The sequence below is a fragment of the Amphibalanus amphitrite genome, unplaced genomic scaffold (genome assembly GCF_019059575.1).
Source record: "Amphibalanus amphitrite isolate SeventyFive unplaced genomic scaffold, NRLGWU_Aamphi_draft 001152F_arrow, whole genome shotgun sequence".
In the NCBI taxonomy this organism is placed as follows: domain Eukaryota; kingdom Metazoa; phylum Arthropoda; class Thecostraca; order Balanomorpha; family Balanidae; genus Amphibalanus; species Amphibalanus amphitrite.
Window position 1 is genome coordinate 108,005 of NW_024882646.1, and position 20,384 is coordinate 128,388.

The window sequence follows — 20,384 nt, forward strand, 5'->3', positions numbered from 1 at the left end:
ACATGATGGTCGTGTCCGTCCAGCGCCCGGCCCGGCGGCCAGTGCCGCCGCCGGCGCCGTGATGCCAGCCGCTGGTGTCTCGTGGGCTGTCCGCGATGTCAGACGAGAGACGTGGGCCGAGAGAGTGCCACCGGCGCGGGATGTGTCGTCCGAGCGAGTGCCAGAGAGAGCGTTCTAGTTCCGTTTCATCAACTTATACTTTTGATGACGTCATACTTCAGAGGGCCGGGCAGCATCTCATTGTCCAATCTTCGTCCTCCATTCTCAGAAAGTGCGTTTGGCTCCGCCTTCAAACGTTCGTGATTTGCTGAAGTTCGGCATCCCCTCTGGCCATGGCAGTCGCACCCTTTCACGCAGCGATCGGATGGAACTCGCCGCCGGCGATTTGCGCCGCCTGAGGCGCCAGGTGGCGGCCGGCTCTGCGCCCTCCTTTCTTGTTTTTAGTCCTGCGCTCCCCCCTGTTTTGAATGTCTCCGGCCAGGTGTCCTTCTTCCATGGCGGTGACCGAGTTCCATTTCATCCTGTTTTCGTACAAACCGGTTCGGTCCCCGCTCCCCTTTCTTGTTTTGGTTCAAATCAGGGCCGGTCTGCACTCCCCTCTCCTTGTTCTTCTCTTCTGGCGGGGTGCCGAGCGTGGGACAGAGTCTTGTTTTCCAACGGCTAAACTGATTAATGGCTCGACACCGGCAGGATAGTGCGTTTCGGTATGCTATTTGTTGGCTTCAGATCCGGGTTCTCATGAAGTGGGGTGGTCATCTATAGAGGACCCCTGTTTGTCAGAGCCGACTGCGCCGTCTGTGTGGACGCCAGAGCGGGACGGAGAGAGGGTATCACAGCCGATTTAGCCGGCTGACCGTGTCTGTGCGGCGCTCGCAGATGGCCGTGTTTCAGCTTGTGGCACAGCTTGCAGTTCAGCATGGAATATGAAAAATGTAACGCATCTGCGTTACAAAACATATTCGTATTCAGCCAGCTACCAATGAGCACCAGAGTGCGGGTCAAACTGAAGGCGACTTGAAAATCTTCCTGCATGATACGTGTGACCGTGCCCCTCCTAACGATTGACCTCATGAGGTCAAACGGTTTGACCTCATGAGGTTAAAGGGACCCTCCCACCTTCAAAAAAGTTAATGAATTGGCATAAAAGTGATGTAGCGTGAATCACAAAGAGCGAAAATGAACATCTACCAAATTTTACCGGAAAATATTCACCCGTTTTCGAGATATAAGACTTTTATTTTTGTTTACTTTTGGGAACTCCGCTGTTTCTATGACGTCACATAAAGGTTTTCTTTACGTCGGCATTTGGAAGCAATAGTTTGGTATCAAAATGCGACAAATATTGCGCGAATGATGCGTTTATCTTATCAAGGTCAATATATGATGACCAATAGAAGATTCCAGGACAATTTTTCTTATGGCATTTCTTCGTATCGCAATTCATCGTCTGCAAATCTTCGTCAGGGCATTTATTCGTATCGCATTACTTTGTCTCGCATCAGGGTATATGAAAATCGGCTCGCATTTCTTCTTCAACGCAAATATATGCAAGAGTAAGCATTGAGGGACAAATAAATGCACCGACGAAGATTTGTAGACGAAGAAATGCGGACGAAAAATTGTGCTACGAAGAAATGTCATGCGAGGATTCGTTCGGGTACCATGACATTTATGTGATTTCAAAGTCAAGGTTCACAGCTGATCTGCTAAATCAAGCCAAGAATCCAAACTATCAAAAAACTATAAATATTTGTTTGTCTGTCACAGAGGTCTCAAGCAATATAAGGTTGACATATGTTGAATCAAAAATCTACTGCCACAGCTCACATCTCCTGCCTTAGTTTATCATTGTTGTTTTAACTTGCTTTCAAGAGAAACAGAAGCCAGTATCTGATATCACTTCAGATGATTGTTTCAAGATCTGAGTTCAAATGGAAATAAAAGCAAGATCAAGATGAAATAGGGATTATTGCTGTTAAAGTAGTTTGGCCATGATACAACAAGCACATAAATCATTAGCCAAATCAAAAACTGGTTGGTTTGTCAAGATGTTTGTTGTCTGTCGTCTGTCGAGCTGCTATGAACACTGAACGCTCTCACTCTTACTTTAAAGAGAGCAGTTTAAGTTGAATGGTAGTGAGCTGTAATTAGACAAAGCAGCTATTCAGTGCTCACATCAAGCCAGGCTAGGATATGGCAACTGTGGTGGGAGGAAGCAGGTTCGGCAGCCCTATGTTGTAACTTCTGTTGTGTCTTGTGTTTGATCAACTGATGTTTTCTGCAGTGATAGTAGCAGGTAACTGCATGCTTGTCAAATTATGTGAATAAACGAATTCATAACATTGCATTTTCTCTTCATGCAAGGAACAAGTAAGATGTTGTAGAAAATGTATTAGAGGGCTGCATTGCTGATTTTGCACTTTATCAGAGCTTTATTTAGAATTGCTTTCCTGAAAGCTACACACAGGCCACAGCACTGAAATTCACAATGTCATAGCTTTTGGCAGAAAAAAGACTTACCTAGGTAAAATTGGCTGAAAGTATGGCAGAGCAGGTCTTGATGCGTATGCCCATCCGTGTGCTTGCCGAAGCCAAACTGACTGCAACACATTAACTCTGACCCACCATGGTGGCTGGCATATCCTGAACTTTCACCACTCTAAACAAGACAACTTTCAGCCCTCAGCATTGTATTAAATAAAACACTGTACATGACACTCAAAATTTGTTTCAGTGCCATCCACAGACAACATCAGTCGCCATTCACCAGGCCAGTAAAAACAGAATAGATAATAGCTTCAAACCCATGTAGTCAGAGTTACTAGGTCTGCACCTCAAAACAAAATCCAGGTGACATTCACCACGCCAGTAAAAAAACAGGTACTTAGGTAACGTAACAGCTTCAAATCTGGTAACATGTTGGTCGGACTTTACACTACCATATTTACATGGAATAATATGATACCAAACAATAGTGCAACCATTCTGGACAACAAAAGTGTATGATAAAATTAATTTAGAATACTTTGGCAGCATGATTTACGAGCACAGGCAGATGTTACCTACCAGCCTTCTCAATGCTCGTAAAACCAACATTGTAGTTTTGATTTTACCTTACATGATAACACACTTGGCTGCAATGGCACATTTAATTTAATACTGTGAAAAGACCAGTTATAACCACTTCACAAGCACAATTGCACTTCATGCCGACATCCTTTTCCAAAGACAGTCAGCAGCGTCTTTCGTCAAAACTGGAAGATCAATCCCCTTTCAACTGTTAACATCAAAAATATTTCTTCATGGTGTGATCTCCATATGAAAGCCTTGCAGGAAAAGAATTAATGTCAATTGTCAGCTCTTCAAATTTCTTTGGACTTTAACTTGCAGTACCATATCCAGTTTGCTTTGATATTTTGTTTTTTATTCCATGTTAAAGTTCAACACCAAGCTCCAGATATAGCAGGCAGCTTGATCATCTTCGGCCTTGGTATAATATATATGGCCTTGGGTATAATATCAGTCCAAGTTCCAGTGGTGGGTATCTTCTAATATTCAAATTAAAATGAAAAGCAACAGGCTTTCTCAGCGCCCACGGTCATAGAACCTACTATCAGCGCCGACGACGCGGATTTCACGTTGATAAAGAAGGGAGCTCAAGGTTAGCAAAACTCGGGTTCAAGGAATGGCGGGCGTTGAAATGACTGCTGACGTCATCAAAAAACCGCTAATGGTTAAGAGATAGGGACTAAGCTGGTCCCACCCTGCAAGTAAAGGGAAGAAATTTCTTGAACACCATAAAGCTGCGGGGTTTGCGACCAGGATAAATGGTGGTTTCTGAGCCTGGCCGCAAACTTGGCTATCTCAACTCAAAACTAATGTTAAGGTGGGATGGTCCCTTTAAAACGGTTGGAGGCTCATCCAGGCCACCCGAGTCCCAATTGACTTTTACCCGACACATGGTTATGGCTCACCTCACCAATCGATACAGCGCGCAAAAACAACCCTTTGAAGATCCAACGTCACTTGTCGCAGTCTTCCGCAATAACAACTCATTTGTGTCTAATTCGCTTCTTCAATCATGCGGTCGTACAAAGGCAAACTTTGTACAGTCTGTCTTAAAAGTACCGCGCAAAGTAACGGTGGATCCATCAAGCCTGACCGAGGAAGGGCCTGCTAAATTTGAGTCACCGAAGCAATTGACACTCTCGTCCATTCCCCAGGTCAATTGGTTCGGTAACTTTCAAATTAAAGAGGGCCCTTCCTCGGTCAAGCTTGATGGATCCACCGTCACTTTGCGCGGTACTTTTAAGACAGACTGTACGTACAAAAGGCGTACAAAGTTTGCCAAATAACCGAAGCAACAACTTGAGACTGTCCTCTCCCTGTTAGGCACTCTTGACTCTACTGTTAGGAAAGTAAGAAGATGTCGCACAAGGCCCACCAAAAGTCGTTCGCCGTCTTTTATTGCAACTGTGGGTCACAGCTCCATAAATATAATCATGGGTGAAACTTTGACATCACCATTGGGGTCCCAAACGTCCAAGGGGGCCTCCATTTAGTGGGGGCCTCCAAGCAATTAGGGGCCTCCAATTGCGGAAGCGGTAATTTACGAGCCACGCCAGGGCCTCCTCTAAGAAATTTTCATTGGGGGACCAGAGGCTCAGAAGCCAAACATGGGGTACCCCAAATCCAGTTTTCCTCATCGGATTTAGGCCACTTATTTTTCGTCACAGCTCTGATGCCATGATTTTTTTTTTTTAATATCGATAAAGAAATGGTAGGTCACCTGACCCTACTGGTGGATCCAGGCCAGCAGGGTGACATTGTATGTAAATATCCCCCGCGGCATCCGAAATCGACGAAAATTTCTGGCTTTTTCACTTTTGACAATAAAACACAATGCCTTTATAATAGAAAAAAAATTAACGGCACAGCATTGCGCAAGGAATCTAGCCGTAAGCCGACCCCAGAAAGTGTGAGGGTTAACCTTCGCCGGCACCTGGGGGGAGGGTCGCCACCCCCAAGTTAGTTTTTCTGCTCTACACTTAACATTTTTAAAGCTAAAAACCTGATTTTCTTTGTATAGCTGCTTTTCTATCTTTTCTCAGCGTCCATTGAAAATTTCAAGCTTCTGCGGCATTTGGGTTTGGAGATATGACCTTGTTCTTCAGGTCATGTCATGTCCTAAATGACGAATACCTACCCAATATCTTGCGATGGCTATGGGCCTTGTGAGCTTTTGACACGCTGATTTCGGCTTTTTTTGCCAGTCTTACCTCCCACCTATCATTGAACATGTTGTTCTGCGATGTACAGATGTCAGAGTCAGGGTCAAGGTCAACCTAGGTCATCTAAAATTATTGCGCTTTAGGCAAGCTGAATTTACTTTTCGTGAAGTTTCTTTGACTGTATGTTTAGTAAAAGCTTCTCACTTCATGATCAAGTGTAATAGGGACACACAAACCGATCTGTGCACACATCAGTACATACACAGACATACACAGACATACAAACACATATCATTGACCTTGACCTAACTTGACGTGAAATGACCACAGCCAGCAAATTAGTCGGATAGTGTGACAAAGAGCTGTTCTAGCTCGCTTGGCACTAATACGGCAGCGTCATCGGTATATGATGGGTTGGCCCGCTGCTTGTGTAGGTATCTTATTCGACATCACCACAATTTTTTCTTACAAGATTTTAAGCCTTGCGGTCAAGAGCAACAGATTCTTTGGGAAGTGACGAATCCAATGATACCAATTTTACCTCATCAGGTCAGTCATTGACCTTCCAGGTCAGGTCAAACTAAAGAATGTTGCTGTTTGGGGTCACCGTTGCCCGTTGGAATATCACGTGCGCTGCTCATCATGTACCGATGACGCTGCCGTATTGTGGTGCCAAGCCAGCTAGAACCTCTTTGTCACACTATCCGACTAGGTTTTTGCTGGCTGTGGTCATTTCAGGTCAAGTTAGCTCAAGGTCAATGACATGTGTTTGTATGTCTGTGTGTGTCTGTGTGTACGAGTATACTGATGTGTGCACCGACTGTGAATGTGTCCATATTACATGAGATCATGAACTGAGAAGCTTTTGCCAAAAATACAGTCAAAGAAACTTCACGAAAGTAAATTCAGCTTGCCTAAAACGCAATATTTTTAGACGACCTAGGTTGACCTTGACCCTGACCCTGGCATCTCTACATCATTGAACAACATGTTCCATGATAGGTGGGAGGTAAGACTGACAAAAAAGGCCGAAATCAAGGTGTCAAAAGCTCACAAGACCCAACGCCAACGCAAGATATTGGGTATTTGTCATTTGGGTTATGACATTACCTGAAGAATAAGGTCATATCTCCGAAACCAAAAACCACAGAAACTTGAAATTTTCAGTGGACGCTAAAAAAGGATAGAGCAGCAGCTATACGAAATATCCGACTTCTAGCAATCAAAATGTTTAGTGCAGAGCAGAAAAAAACTACCTAGGTCGGGTTGGGGGGTGTGGCAACCACTGCCCCCCCCCATGTGCGGACGAGGATTACCTAAGTAATTTGAATATCAGGAAAATAATTTATTAAATCAGGTATTCCAACAGAGTCCCGCTTTTTTATAGGTGACCTCCGATTTGTGTTGCATCTAAGTTACCCAGGGGGCCTCTTATTTGTAATTGTAGGTACAGTACAGAGAGCCTCCTACTTCGACTACTTGCACAGAGAGCCTCCTAGCGTACATACGGCTAAGCTTCTACAGGTCGAGCGCCGGTCTCTTGTACGTACAGAGAGCCTCCTACTGTTACAGAGGGCCTCCTGCTTGTCTAGGGGGCCTCCTATTGGTTAACGGCGCCTCCTATTTGTCCAAGCGGCCTCCTATTCGTCTATGGGACCTCCTATTTGTCCAGGAGGCCTCCTGTTTCTCCAGAAGGTCCCCTATTTATCCAGGGGGCTTCTATTTTCCAGGGGGCCTCCTCTTTATCTAGGGGGCCTCCTACGTGTTCAGGGGCCTCCTATTTGTCCAGGGGCCTCCTATTTATCCAGGGGTCTTTTATTCGACTAGGAGTCTCATATTTGTGCAGGGGCCTCCTATTTGTCCAAGGGTCTCCTACTTGTCCCGGGGCCTCCTTTTTTTGAAGGGACTCCTTTTTGTTAAGGGAGCCTTCTATTTGTCCAGGGGGCCTCCTATTCGTACAGAGAGCCTCTAGCTCCTACTTGTCCATGGAGCCTCCTATTTGTTCAAGAGGTCCCCTATTTGTCCAGGGGGCCTCCTATTTGTCCAAGGGACCTGTTATTTTTCTAGGGGGCCTCTTTGCCCAAGAGGCCTCCTATTTGTCCAGCGTGCCTCCTACATGTTCAGGGGGCCTCCTATTTGTCCAAGGGGCCTCCTATTGGTTAAAGTAGCCTCTTATTTTCCAAGCGGCCTCCTATTTATCCAGAGGGCTCCTATTTTTAGGGGGCTTCCTCTTTATCCAGGGGGCCTCCTTGTTCAGGGGGCCTCTTAATTGTCCAGGGGCCTCCTTTTGTGAAAGGGGCCTCCTATTTGTCCAGGGGGCCTCCTTTTGTGAAAGGGGCCTCCTTTTTGTCTAGGTCTAGGACCTTCTATTTGTCCAGGGGGCCTCCTATTTTTGCAGGGGCCTCCTATTTGTACAGAGGGCCTCCTACTTGTCCATGGGGCCTCCTATTTGTCCAGGGGCCTCCTTTTGTGAAAGGGGCCTCCTGTTTGTCTAGGTCTAGGACCTCCTATTTGTCCAGGGGGCCTCCTATTTTTGCAGGGGGGCCTCCTATTTGTACAGAGGGCCTCCTACTTGTCCATGGGGCTTACTATTTGTCTAGGGGCCTCTTATTTGTCTAGGGCCTCCTATTTGTCCAGGAGGCCTCCTACTTGTCCAGAGAGCCTCCTATTTCTCCAGGGGACTTCCTGTTTTCCGGGGGCCTCCTACTTGTTCAGGGGGCCTCCTACTTGTTCAGGGGGCCTCCTACTTGTTCAGGGGGCCTCCTACTTGTTCAGGGGGCCTCCTATTTGTCCAACAGGGCCTCCGATTTGTCCAAGGGGCCTCCTATTTAAACAGAGAACCTTTTATATGAATATCGGACCTCCGTTTGCAAAGAAGCTGATGCGTCTCGGGGGCCTCCACTATTGGGGTCCCAAAATGACAATTGGGGTCCCAAATGTTCGCATTGGGGTCCCACATGGGACCTCGAAAGTGTACAAAGTTACACCCATGAATATAATGTTGCTGTGTAAATGTCGACAGTGTCACCTGGGGTCAAATGGCCCATGATGCCACCTAATGGCTTAATTCATCGACAAAGCTTTCTGTGTGACCCCACAAAAGCTCACACGTGATCATAAGACCCGGAATTTAGGTGCAGTTCACTTTAAATGTCATTTATCTAAACGGCCACATGAATAAGGAATCCACTTGCCTGCATGTGCAGGGTAACATTCGGAGGAGCGCAACAACAATAACATAAAGCAATTTGCCTTCGAACGATAACGGCCAAACGCCGAATTTTATACACCACCCGCTAGAGAGCCGAGGGTATATGTTGAACATAATTATAACCTTACCTCTAACTTGATCCTGACATGTATCGCTACACATACGCCCCAAACCCATCCCTATCGGACGTCCGCGCGGCACCTATATATCGTCTGTTCATCGGACCGTCTATTCGTCGATACCGTCCATACACCTGCGCCGCCGGTCGTTCCCTGGGGAGCGGGGCGGCCGGCGGCCGGCGCCCCAGGCGGCGGCCGTGTCACGCCAGCAGACGACCGTCGTCCGATCGAGCGTGAGGATATGACCGGACCTGCGGCCCCGGCGGCCCGGGCGCTGCTGGTTCTGAGCGCCGTACTGTGCGCCTTCCAGCTGAGTCTGGCAACGGCGACTACACCACTGCAGCTGGATGGAAATCAAGGTAGGTGTATAATTTTATATTATATGTTGTTTGCTGGGGAGGGGGAGGGGGTGAGTAACTTACCGATGCCGGAGTACAGCTAAATAAAATGCCTACTTTTTATATAGAAAAATCATCTGGAACATTATTCGAATACCATAGAGATAGACCGATAATTAATAACTCTACCTACGAACCGATAGTGAATGTGTGATCTTGTTTGACCAGGGTATGTTCAAATGTCTGAAATCAGTGCAATTCAGACCTCACCGCGGATTCAGCCCCGATTCGAGATGCCTAGGATTCGACGATTCGAACGACAGCTCGCTTACACAAAGCTCTTGGGATACGTGGATCAGCAGCTTGGATTGTGAATTGAATCAGCAGCTCTCGAAGCAGTTTGACGTAGAGGTCAAGAACGGTCTTGGTCCCCAAAGTTTCACAGCATGATTATGGCCCAAACAGAAGAGCTAGAACGCTGAAAAAGACACCGAAACGACTGACCATGACCTTAGCTTACCTACTTTCCCACAACATCGATGTCACTTCTTAAGGTCACGCCATGACCTAAGGTCATTTACGTGTCAGGTCGTAGCAGTAGGACCTGACATGACGACAAAAACCCCGTGCCGCATTTCATAATGCGGTTTAATTATTTGACTGTACATAGAGTGTAAAACTATTAACATATCGAGTAACAAAAGTACCGGTGTCATGTCTCTGAAATATTTCAACAAGCGCTGCAGAGGAAAAGTGACATCAAGATGTTCAGACCTACCTAAATAAATTGACTGCTCGATACATTTTCGAAGTGCAGTCGACATTTCCAATAGATGATAGGTACTACGAAAAATGGATCTCGAGCGTTTTAGCGTCACCATAAACACAAGGCAGTTCGCAGTTGGCCCATTCTTGCCATGCGTTCAAGGAACTCGAGGCCTACATCTGTTGTTTGATGTTTCCGTTCGTAATAATTCCGAGCATGTTAACAGAATGCACCGTGAGGACGAAGCCCGAACAGGCGGTGCTGCCTGCATATAACGCGGTTGATGGCCCATGCGACAGAACGGTAGCAGGAGTAACACGGCCACCGGCTAGCCATAAACGCATCGATCGCGCTAATGCACCGACCACTCTCACCAAATGACTCTCGACACACTTGAAAGGCGATCAGACATTCAACAGGTGCCGATGTCCGACCGGCCGTTTTACTAAGTGGTGCCGACGTTTGACCGATCAAAACGTCATATGAACGGGTCTACATAAACACAGACATCACTTTGTGGGAAGTGGCAGGAACTAACGTCATTGTCCGTTAAACAGCTATCGAGGAAACGAGTTGTGCAGCCGCAGGCGACGAACGAAGCACGATGCGCTCTATCACTGTAACAGTCATCACTTCGGTACCGAAGTCATTGACTTCATCTCGATGACGGAACTGATGACGGTGTCCCACAAGGTATTGACACGAGTGTTTAATACGCTACTGACACTCTCTGCCCTCCGCAGGCGGGTGCCGCTCGGAGCCGCTGTCGGACGCGCTGGCCGCCCTCCTGACGCTGAACCCGCCGTCCGAGGTCACCATCGTCGGCACCGACAGCGGTCGGGAGGCGGCCGGCTGCCTGACGCGCCGCCTCTGGGCCGCCGGCGTGGCCACGGCGCACGAGACGGCGTCCTCCGAGCACGGCGGTGGCACGCTGGCCGTGCTCGGTACGGCCCGGGACGTGGCGGCGGCGTACCGGCGCGTGCGGCCGCCGGGGCCCGTCCACCGGACCGCCTGGTTCGTGGCCGTGCTCGGCAACGTGTCCGAGGTGGCGGCGCCGCTGGCCGGCGCGCTGCACGAGTCGCAGCGCGTCACCGTGGCGCTGTGCCCGTCGGCGGCCGGCTCGCCGTGCGCGCTGCTGGCCTCCTCCTCTCCGGGCGACGGCTCGGTGCGTCTGTCGGCGGTGGGCGCCGTCACCGACGGCCGGGTGACACTGTCGGCGCCGACGCCCGACTGGCGGCTGCGGCACCTCGGCGGACGGCAGCTCACCGTTCTCCTCGACTCGGCAGGCAAACCGGACCGGCCCTGCACCAACACGCTCCTCGGGTACCGGCCGCTGCCAGACGGCGGCGCCGATCTCTGCGGCTACCTCGGGGAGACGTTCGCGCTGCTCGTCCAGAAGCTCCACTTCCGAATGGTCGTAAAAGACGTGGCGTCATGCGGAATGATTTACAAAGACGGCTCGGCCTACGGTCGGCTGGCGGCACTGCAGCGCGGCGAGGCCGACGTCGGGGTGGGCAGCTGCACCGTCATGTACGAGCGGGTGCGCGCCGTCGACATGGCCGAGTGGCATTGGACCGGCACCACCACGTTCATGACGGCGGCGCCACAGCCGCTGCGACCACCACTACTCATCTTCCAGGTGTATCGTCCGGCGGTGTGGGCGCTGGTGCTGGCGCTGGCGCCGGCGGCGGCCGCGCTGCGCTGGCTGACGGCCGCCGCCGAGCGCCGCTGTCGGCTGCCCAGCCGCCGGCAGCGCTGGTCGCCGCTGCTGCTCGAGTCGGTGGCGCTGCTCTCCGGCCAGGGCGTGTCGGCGCGCGGCGCCGGCGCTGCCGGCCGCACGCTCGTCTTCTTCCTGTACGTGGTGACGGTGACGCTGGCGGCCGTGTACGCCGGCAACCTGACCGCCTTCCTGTCGCTGCCGCGCTGGCAGCCGCCGCTCGACTCGCTCGAGCAGCTGGCCGACTCGGACGTGCAGCCGCACGTGGTGCGCGGCCACAGCCAGTTCCACATGTTCCAGAACCAGACCACCGGAGCGCGCGGACGCATCTGGGCCAAAATGACCGCCTGTCCCGACTGCGTTCACCGCTTATCAAAGTCCACATACTACATGTCCTTTCTGAAGCGCATCGCCAGCGGAGAAGCCACACTATTCCAAAGTCCTCGTGCGCTCTCCGCCCGGGCGCACAAATACATGCGTCGGACAGGCCAGACCAGCGGCCGCTGCCCGTTCCACCTGGCTCGCGAGAACCTGCGGCGCGACTTTTACGCCATGATGTTGCAGAAGAACAGCATGTACACGCCGCTGCTGGACGACTCGATCCGGTGGCTGAAGCAGTTCGGGATCATCCAGTACCTGTACCGTCGTAACGTCCCGTCCCGGTGTGCGGATAACACAGCCGCCAGCGGCAGCGGCCACGCCGGCTCGCCGGCACCTACGCTCGACCTGCACGCGCTGCGCGGCGCCTTCTTCTGCTGGTTCGCCGGCATGCTGGCCGGCTGCGCGGCGCTGCTGGTGGAGCGGTGCCAGGGTCCGTGCGGAGCCGAGACCGTCTGCGGCGCGGTGCTGGAGGACCGTCGTCGCCGGCGGGCGCTCCGGTATGCCGCACCAGCCAGCAGCCGACCGGGCAGCGACAACTCGGCGCTACGGCTGCACATTTTCCAGTACGAGATCCGAGAGGTCGAGACGCCTCTCTGAGGTCAGACTGAGCTGGGGTCAGACCGAAACGGCCCTCCGAGATCAGGCCGAGCTGCATCAGAGGTCAGACCGAGGCGCCTGAATTGGGGAGGATCAAGGTGTGTCTCTGAAGTCGAATGGGCTGCCCCTTTGAAGTTTGAGGTCGGACTGAGCTCACCGCCCAGCCGTTACACTTTCAGGTCCAGTTAGGTATGTACATTGCATGTCGTACCCTCATCGGTCATACAGGCTTACGGTCGCCGATATATGCAGATATGCTACACGACATTTGCAGGTATGCGGAGCAGCAAGGGCATAATAGTCGGTATCAAATGGACAATATATATCGTTATCGCGATGAACGTAAATACGTTTGGGTGGCGGCCTCATTACATGTCCCCGGTCCTGCCGCAAATATTCCCATTTTTTAATCGCTTTCAACGGATGACATCTATCCACATGCCGATAAAGGAACGGCGCTGAATGTTGACATACCTGTTCAGTGTTCACTTGCAATGAGATTAATAGTACTTCTACGTCTATGAACAGGGTGGGGTGAGGTCCAGGAAGGGGGAGAAGGGTGTCAGTTTCCGACGGGTCCTTATTCGGATCACTCTCTTATAGCTAGTCAGTCGCGCTATTCATCGCGGATTGTATTTAGTTGGAAGGTATAATTAGAGAAATATCCATAGATGACTAAATAAACGGCTTTAAACCGAAAACAAGTCAACACTGAACATTTGGTACAACTGTGAATAGCTTATTATACATGAGTCAAGTCAAAGAGGCTCTTCGAGAGACACCAGATGCTATTCTATGGGTTTGGCTGTTGCAATGTCTGTTCTAGTTTCAGATGCTGTTTCAATGTCACGTATATTTATAATGTATGTCACACTCGCGCACACGGATGTTATCGCGCGGCGCGCGCGGGTCCGCCCCGCCTCTCCGGAAGACCCGTGAGCAATCAGACGGCGGTCGGCTGGAATGACGCCGAATCACAGCGCGAGTGGCACCGCTCAGTCACCACTTTGGCTCGACTGCGCCGACCGTCCGGCCGCGCGCTCCCGACGGTATCAAATAAAGGCGCGCCACGACGCGCGAGAGAAAATGGCACCGCCAACTAGCGGCGAACCGCGCCGAAAACGGCGCCACCACTCGTTAAGACAGAACGAAGAAAGACTAGACACGCTATCATCTATGGGAGTTGAACACGCAGCGCGAGCCACAGACTCTGAGGTTGTGGCCGGGCGCGGTGGCGTCCTCGTATAAAGTTACGACGGCGCCACCTCCAGGGGCGACTCGGCACCGCTCTCAAAGGGCGGCAGCGTCACACAGCTGCCGCACGTGCAGCCCAGATTCTTGGCAACATCATCTCACTGCCTCTCCCCAATAAACACACCAACATGCGATGCCCATCGGTCGTGGTATGACTCTAGTTGCGTTACACAGGGGCCGCAGACGGCCCACCGCCCATCAGTTACAAACGCCATGATTGCCGAACACCAGATCTGAGCGTGAGATGAGCCGGACGAGACCGGTCGGGCAGATCCAGGGAGTTTGATTGTGGCGGTCCGGCGCACGGCCCAGCGCCCGGAGATCGTACCTGCTGCGGGCCGGACGGTGTACCGCGCTGAGCTAACCTCTGCTAAAACGGCGGCCGGCCGACATCACAGCTTCTTGGCTTGTACTAGAAGCTCTTCGATAAACCTCTGCCGGCAGAATCGAGGGAAACGTTAGATGAGCGCAGGTCCGATATACTGTCAACGTTCTCTGGTCCGATACACTGTCAACGCTGGTCCGATACATTGTCAACGCTTGTCATGGATATATGCGTCGCACACAATGCTACAAAAAGACGAAGCACAAAACATCTATGTTTATCCATGAACGTCACTCATAAAAACTTTTACGACATTAGACATTAGGTATTGTTAATACATACAACGAGAACAGCCAGTTATTCCTTTCAGCGCGAAATCGGCGCATGATATACGGTGGATCGACAGAGATCAGAATAATAATGAGTCAGGATGTGTATGCAGGTCCATTTCATCGTCGGTTCCAGTACAGAGTGCAGCTCGAGATTCAGTCGGGTCATAGGACACAGACTGGCGCGGGCAGGAACGACTGTCTAGCCGTGATACCGCGACAGCCGTGGCGTCTCACACTAACCGTGACGGCGTCCGGTGCGGCGGCAGCGTCCTGCAGGAAACGCTGCAGGAAGACGCGCCGGCTGGCGTCATCATCGAGGTCCAGGAGCTCGTCCAAGTCGAGCTCCTTCTCCGGCGCGGCGCCGGCCGGATCCTGGCGGCAGAAGGGTTCCGTCAGAGCTCGGTGGTAGCGGCGTGGAGGTCTGGCCAGTGATGGTACCCTCGCCCAGTCAGCGGCGAGGACATCAGGGTTCATTCAAGGGTTGGGGACATAGGCAAAGTCAGAGTTGGAGACACGGGTCCGGTCACAGCTCAGTCCTGTGGATCCCGTCCATTTCTGCAGCGAATACAACTGTCCATTCGGGACACCAGCGCGGCATACCGGGGTAGCTCGGATAGTGACGAGTCGTGCCAATAATCCGGCGATTCTATTTATAAGTTTAATTTGTCAGACGTAGCGCCGTTGACCTCAGCAGTCCGGGATAATTAAAGCCCAATGTATTATCATCAATGTCGTAGTGTTGACGTCCATAATTGAACTGCTGACAATATTAAGGTCAGGTTTAAGCTTGAATGGCTTCGAGGCATATTAACTTCAAAAATGTAGGATAAAAACAAAACTATAGGATACTGTACCGAACCCAAGACGTTCAATGCACAGGCAATCCATGATTAGTCAATAAGACAACGGATTCTCCCGGTGGCTGTTAGCCTCCTCAGCCGATTTCACATCTATTGAGCTTCTCGGGCGTTATCCCGCATGACCGAAAATCTGTGAATCATTAAAAAAAAAAAAAACGCAGAAGATTCAATACCAAATGCACGATTACTGAAACAGCGATTCGGCGTCTTCAGCACGATTCTCATGAAAGTACTGAGACAGTGCAACGAGCCATTGATCCACTGTTACTTTTTAGCATGCACCATTGAACGGCGACGAAAAAGAGCAGCTTTAGCGGTGTCGGTGACAGCTGTCCTTATAGACGACTTCCTATGTTGACTCTGGCAAAGGAAAGCATTCCGGCGGCGCCTGGGATATGGATCGCTCGACCACGACAGTTGGCTTTCACGTCAGCCGCGGAGGACCACACTGAATGCACATTGCCCACGTCGTCGGACCAGTCTGTCCCTTCATAATCCAAGCCGGACCAGTCTGTCCCCATATACAGAAATCGGACCAGCCCGCTCACGGTTATCCCTGTCGGACGAAACAGACCCAGGTCCACCTCTATCCTGGATACCAAACATACGTCCGCGCCCCGACAGCACTATTTGTGAAAGGATTTTTTTTTTTAACGAGTTCATCCCGGACCGATAGAGTTTGGAGCACTGACCACGGACCGGTAGAGTTTGGTGGACTCACCAAGGACCGGCAGAGTGTGGTGCACTTCCCCCGGACCGGTAGAGTTTGGTCCCGGATTTATATTATCGGGTACACTCATCCAGGGCCGGTAGAGTTTGGTACACTCACCCAGGACCGAAAGAGTTTAGTAGACTCACCCCGGAGCGGTAGAGTTTGGCGATCTCTTCCAGCAGCCACATCTCGACGTGCAGCCGTTTTCGGATGAGCGCCATCTGGTGGCTGCCATATTTGGCCGTCAGGTACTTTTTCCGGCCATCGGCCTGGTCCTCGCCCTGCTCAAAGTTGACGCTCTGCAGCGGCAAGAGGGACGGGAGGGGGAGGGGCAGGGTGTTGTCCTCAGCTGGCGCCAACAAAAACAAACGGCGAGCAGCGAGGCGACGGCCGACTGGCGGCTCGCCGCCCGCACCGCGCAGAACAAAGGCGAGATGGAGACAACAGAGAGCAGTGTGGCAAAATACACCCCTCATCACACCATAGAAAAAGGAACGCCATTATCGAAAGATGTAGCTACAGTGAACAGTAAAGTACACATGACTGTAACAGATAACCGCAACTTCACGTCAGCTGCGCAAAAAAGTGCCACACAAGCTGCAAGCACGTTTACCTTGGGCGACTTTCCGTCCTTGTCCATGACTGTGCCATTTCCCGTATCATACTCGGCGGTCCTGCCCACTTCCATCACAGGCGCCTGCGAACATTACAGGAGTGATAGTGGCTGCCCGCTATGGCTAAACACATAGCACATCCAACTTGTAGACACTGTTGTGACAGTTACTTTCGGCAATGACATCGATGGGGTGCGTCTGTTGACAGTCACGACAGATACTGTCAGCGCGGAGAAGTTCATCCCGAGCGCCTGTGGAAGGGTGTGACAGTAGCTGTCAGTCGGTGACGTCTCACACGGGTGTCTCTGTGTGGCTGCAACAGATAATGTCAGCGACTATGTATAGCAGTCACTTGATAAAGCTGCGCCAAGTTTGCCCCATACAAAGGTAATGTGTAAGGAAAATAGCAAATATAACGACGGCCCTCGCTAAAAAAAAAAAAAAATGTTCCACCAAAACCAGGGCAACAGATAACAAGCTGAAGCAACAATCTGCAGGGTGAGTAAAAAGCACACGGCGGCGAACGCAACGCGGTAATCGTAAGCCGTGTGTATCAAGTCTGAACCGAAATTTACGCTATAATGCGCACTGGCACATTTAAATTCAACGTCATCTTCAGAGCACCGCTCATCAACGAGAAAAGATTCGCCCGACGGCCGACAGGCAATGAATATGAAATTTTTAATCATATCGCCCAATGAATAATTTGATTCAAACTGCGGTTACGCAGGTCGACAAACAATGTAACGAAGGTATTACGAACTGCATTCATATCGCCTACATAAAACATTCAACTTGCGTAAAAATGGATCGACAGGCACTTCAATACGAAGCTTGTTTCCTGCAGAAACAAATATGACGTCAAACCATTTACGGTGTCGTCATGTGATGTAAATAGTCACAAAATGCGTGCAAGAAGCAGATTCTGATCCCTAACTGCATGAAAAGCTTACAACCAGCGGCGATTGGCGGCTCAAACAGGTTCTTTATAACGTGACGTGCGAGCGTTCTGCAGCTGATCTGCCGATCCGCGTCCCGACATGCAGGATCGGCGACTCTGCCGAGCGACTACCATGGAGGAAAAGTCCGCCACTTTCCTGGGTGAGTCATGTACCACGACCAGGGCCGTCCAGGGCCTGCACCGAGCGGCCGGCCGCTGCCACCGCGGGAAAGGCGGCACCGGACCCGTCACTGGAGCCGCAGACATGCCAGGACTCATGGAACCAAATGGCAGTCACTGGCCGGCTGACAACAAATAGCTAGGCTGATAGTGATGACAATCTTTGGAATGGGAATATTTTACAAGAAATAAGCTATCTACGTACAATCTGCTAATCAAAGACACTATTATTTTATAGCAGCTTGGCCCATCCTGCTCCCCCCACACAAAGTTAACATGTCTCAGTCTGAAATTGTGGCTTCAAAATGCCACAGCCAAGGAAAAAAAATATCACTTGAATTCTCTGAACTGCAAAACAATGCAACTACAGTCACAATGGCTCATGGATGAGCTGATTAGGCATAAGTGCAAAGCTAACACAATAATGGATAGAATCCAGGAACAAGAAACTTTTTCTAGGAAAAGTGCTAATTAAAAATGACTTGGCTATGATACATTTGCTTTCCATGGGAGACATAATAAAGTTGAACTCTGACAATGATGCACACTGTAAGGATAAAGTGCAATGTACAAGTGAAACAACCTTAGATAGAACAAATACTCATCTCACTGAACAGGAGACACAATTCAGCAAACTATTGTATTTATATCTATATGTCCTGAGGTACTAATGATGGAATGGGACAAAAAGTTGGCACAAAACTGCTGAGGATAATTGCTCAAAAGTTGCTTGACACAAATAAAAACATGATACTCATCATTGTTGTCCCTCAAAGAAAAGTTAACAATGGCAAAGCTCATTCAAAAAATGGATTTCTTGCCCCATATTTAGAAAATTCTTGAATACCTACTGCATTTTACAACAAAAGTCTGTGATGGGACTTGACTGTGTAGCAACATTGGGAATTTGTTAAGTTCATGCACTGCTTGAATTATGTTAATGTGCATTTTGCTCCCATATCTTAGTGAGCCAAATAAATAGACACATTTACAACTGACTATCAGTGTAATTTTCTTATGCATTACCATGAATAATTTCAGCTGGTAAATAATATTTCCTCATATACTTAGCCTTAGCCTGACCCTTGATAGTAGTTTAAATGTCACAAATGACAAAATTTAGCAAAATTACCTGAAGAGCATTTGGAGAAGCAAAAAATAATCACCATTTTGTTGCAAAATTAGGTAGGTACCTCAAGCTGACGGGTCAATCCTCGAGAAGGATCTGTTGAAACCTGTAAGAATAATTCAGATCAAATGGATACAAGCAAGAGCTTAGGCATAAAACAATGCAATGCTGATATGTATATTCTAGTGCTTTAATTATATCACTTATAAGTATAAGGCTATGAAACTGGGACAAGAAAAAGATACATAAAAGCACAAAGCACGGGACAATCATGGCGCACGATAACAGGCAATCAACTCAGCCTGCAGCCTAAAAATATTAAAGAAAACTTGATGAGAAGTTGCTACAGACCTTATAAGCAAAGTTCCCTTATCTTGCATTAAAAAGTATAACGTATTAAACTCGCGAACTCGATAAAACCCCGTCCCACACTCCTCCCACCAACAGTCAAATTTCAGCAACAGCAACAAAGACGTCAGGCCCAGCATCAACTTTTTGTTGTATTTGTGCCAGCTTACCCTTCTGACGTCATTGAATAAAATATCATTTTTCAAATTTTTATTCTTTATAAGATGTATTTGCTTTATTTTTTACTCGATTTTGTTTCTAAATTGTTATGCATAAAAAATAGGTTTTTTTCTAAAATAGGTACATCAAATACTTCATCTATTTTCGCTTATTGCCAAATCACTTGTCAAAAGATTAATGACGACATATGCTTCCGAATAACATTCATTGTTTGTAGTCGTTTGTAGTAAGCCGAGGGCTGTTCACGGGCCCTGTGTGCGGTAGGACCGCACACAGCCTCCAAGCTCCGCCCACTGCGTCCCTACGTCAGCCTTCCGTCACCGCACACAGCGATCGCTGTGGCCGGTCGGGACTGGCCACAGCGGACCGTCCACCGCACGCAGCCGTGACGTCAGAGCCGCCTACCCATCCCCTACCCCCACGCCTGCTGGACGCACCGCACACACCGCACGCAGCAGTGTGCGGTGCCCGTGAACACCCCTCCGGCTTTTATGTTCGTGCGCGTCGTGGTTGTGGTGGGGTGTGTATGTATGTATTGAACGGGGAATAATAATTATAAGGATACTGGTTATTATTGTTGATTTCGCTTTAATTTTACTGGGTCTGAATACTCTGACTTAAGATATATTTTCATAGTTTTTTTTTGGTTTTGTAGGGCAATCGTGGTTGGTGAGGCATGTATAATACCTATAATACCTACCTACCTACCTGGTTCATAAAATTTATTTCAATGCCTACTTTTTGGTTGGAATTAAATAACACTACATAACTGCTTCTCATAACATTTCAATTTTTATAAATGGTACAAGAAGAAAAATTGTGCTAATAATTCAGCTGTTCCATCACCGACTCTCCGAGGGATCGTCTCAATCTGTTTCAGTTTAAAGGGACCCTCCCACCTTCAAAAAAGTTAATGAATTGGCATGAAAGTGATGTCGCTCGGTTCAGAAAGAGCAAAAACGAATATCTACCAAATTTCATCGAAAAATATTCACCGGTTTTCAAGATATTAGACTTTTACTTTTGTTTACTTTTTGGGATCTCCGCTGTTCCTAGTGACTTTATTTGAAAGTGCGGCATTTGTTGCGCGCAAAGCAGCATATACCACCGCGTGCTACAAAACGTTTTAGTCAAACATTTAACGGGCGTT

General features: G+C 49.4%; 2 protein-coding genes across 7 annotated transcripts in view; one reads left to right on the top strand and one right to left on the bottom strand.

The window, feature by feature from the left end:
- Positions 1–13,198: 13,198 nt before the first annotated feature.
- On the bottom strand, positions 13,199–19,180 carry LOC122370630 (protein phosphatase 1 regulatory subunit 14C-like). 4 transcript variants are annotated; one of them, XM_043346383.1, is made up of 6 exons: positions 19,058–19,180; positions 18,744–18,812; positions 16,457–16,540; positions 15,990–16,142; positions 14,512–14,643; positions 13,199–14,048 (listed from the first exon to the last, which is right to left on the bottom strand). In XM_043346383.1, exons 2-6 carry the CDS (start codon positions 18,744–18,746, stop codon positions 14,007–14,009), a joined length of 414 nt encoding a protein of 137 aa, XP_043202318.1. In that variant the 5' UTR covers positions 18,747–18,812; positions 19,058–19,180; the 3' UTR covers positions 13,199–14,006. The 4 variants fall into 4 exon arrangements, with proteins under 4 accessions (XP_043202318.1, XP_043202316.1, XP_043202315.1 ...); XM_043346381.1 differs by having other exon boundaries at positions 18,771–18,812; positions 19,058–19,163; XM_043346380.1 differs by having other exon boundaries at positions 18,710–18,812; positions 19,058–19,163.
- A 385-nt stretch (positions 19,181–19,565) lies between these two features.
- LOC122370634 (SUMO-activating enzyme subunit 1-like) overlaps positions 19,566–20,384 on the top strand; it is a 31,271-nt gene continuing 30,452 nt past the window's right edge. The window contains exon 1 of one of the 3 annotated variants that reach the window (XM_043346394.1): positions 19,566–19,762. The gene's annotated coding sequence lies outside the window, so the exon portion shown is untranslated. Of the gene's footprint in view, positions 19,909–20,384 lie in introns of all 3 variants that reach the window. The other 2 variants (XM_043346392.1, XM_043346393.1) reach the window with 2 other exon arrangements.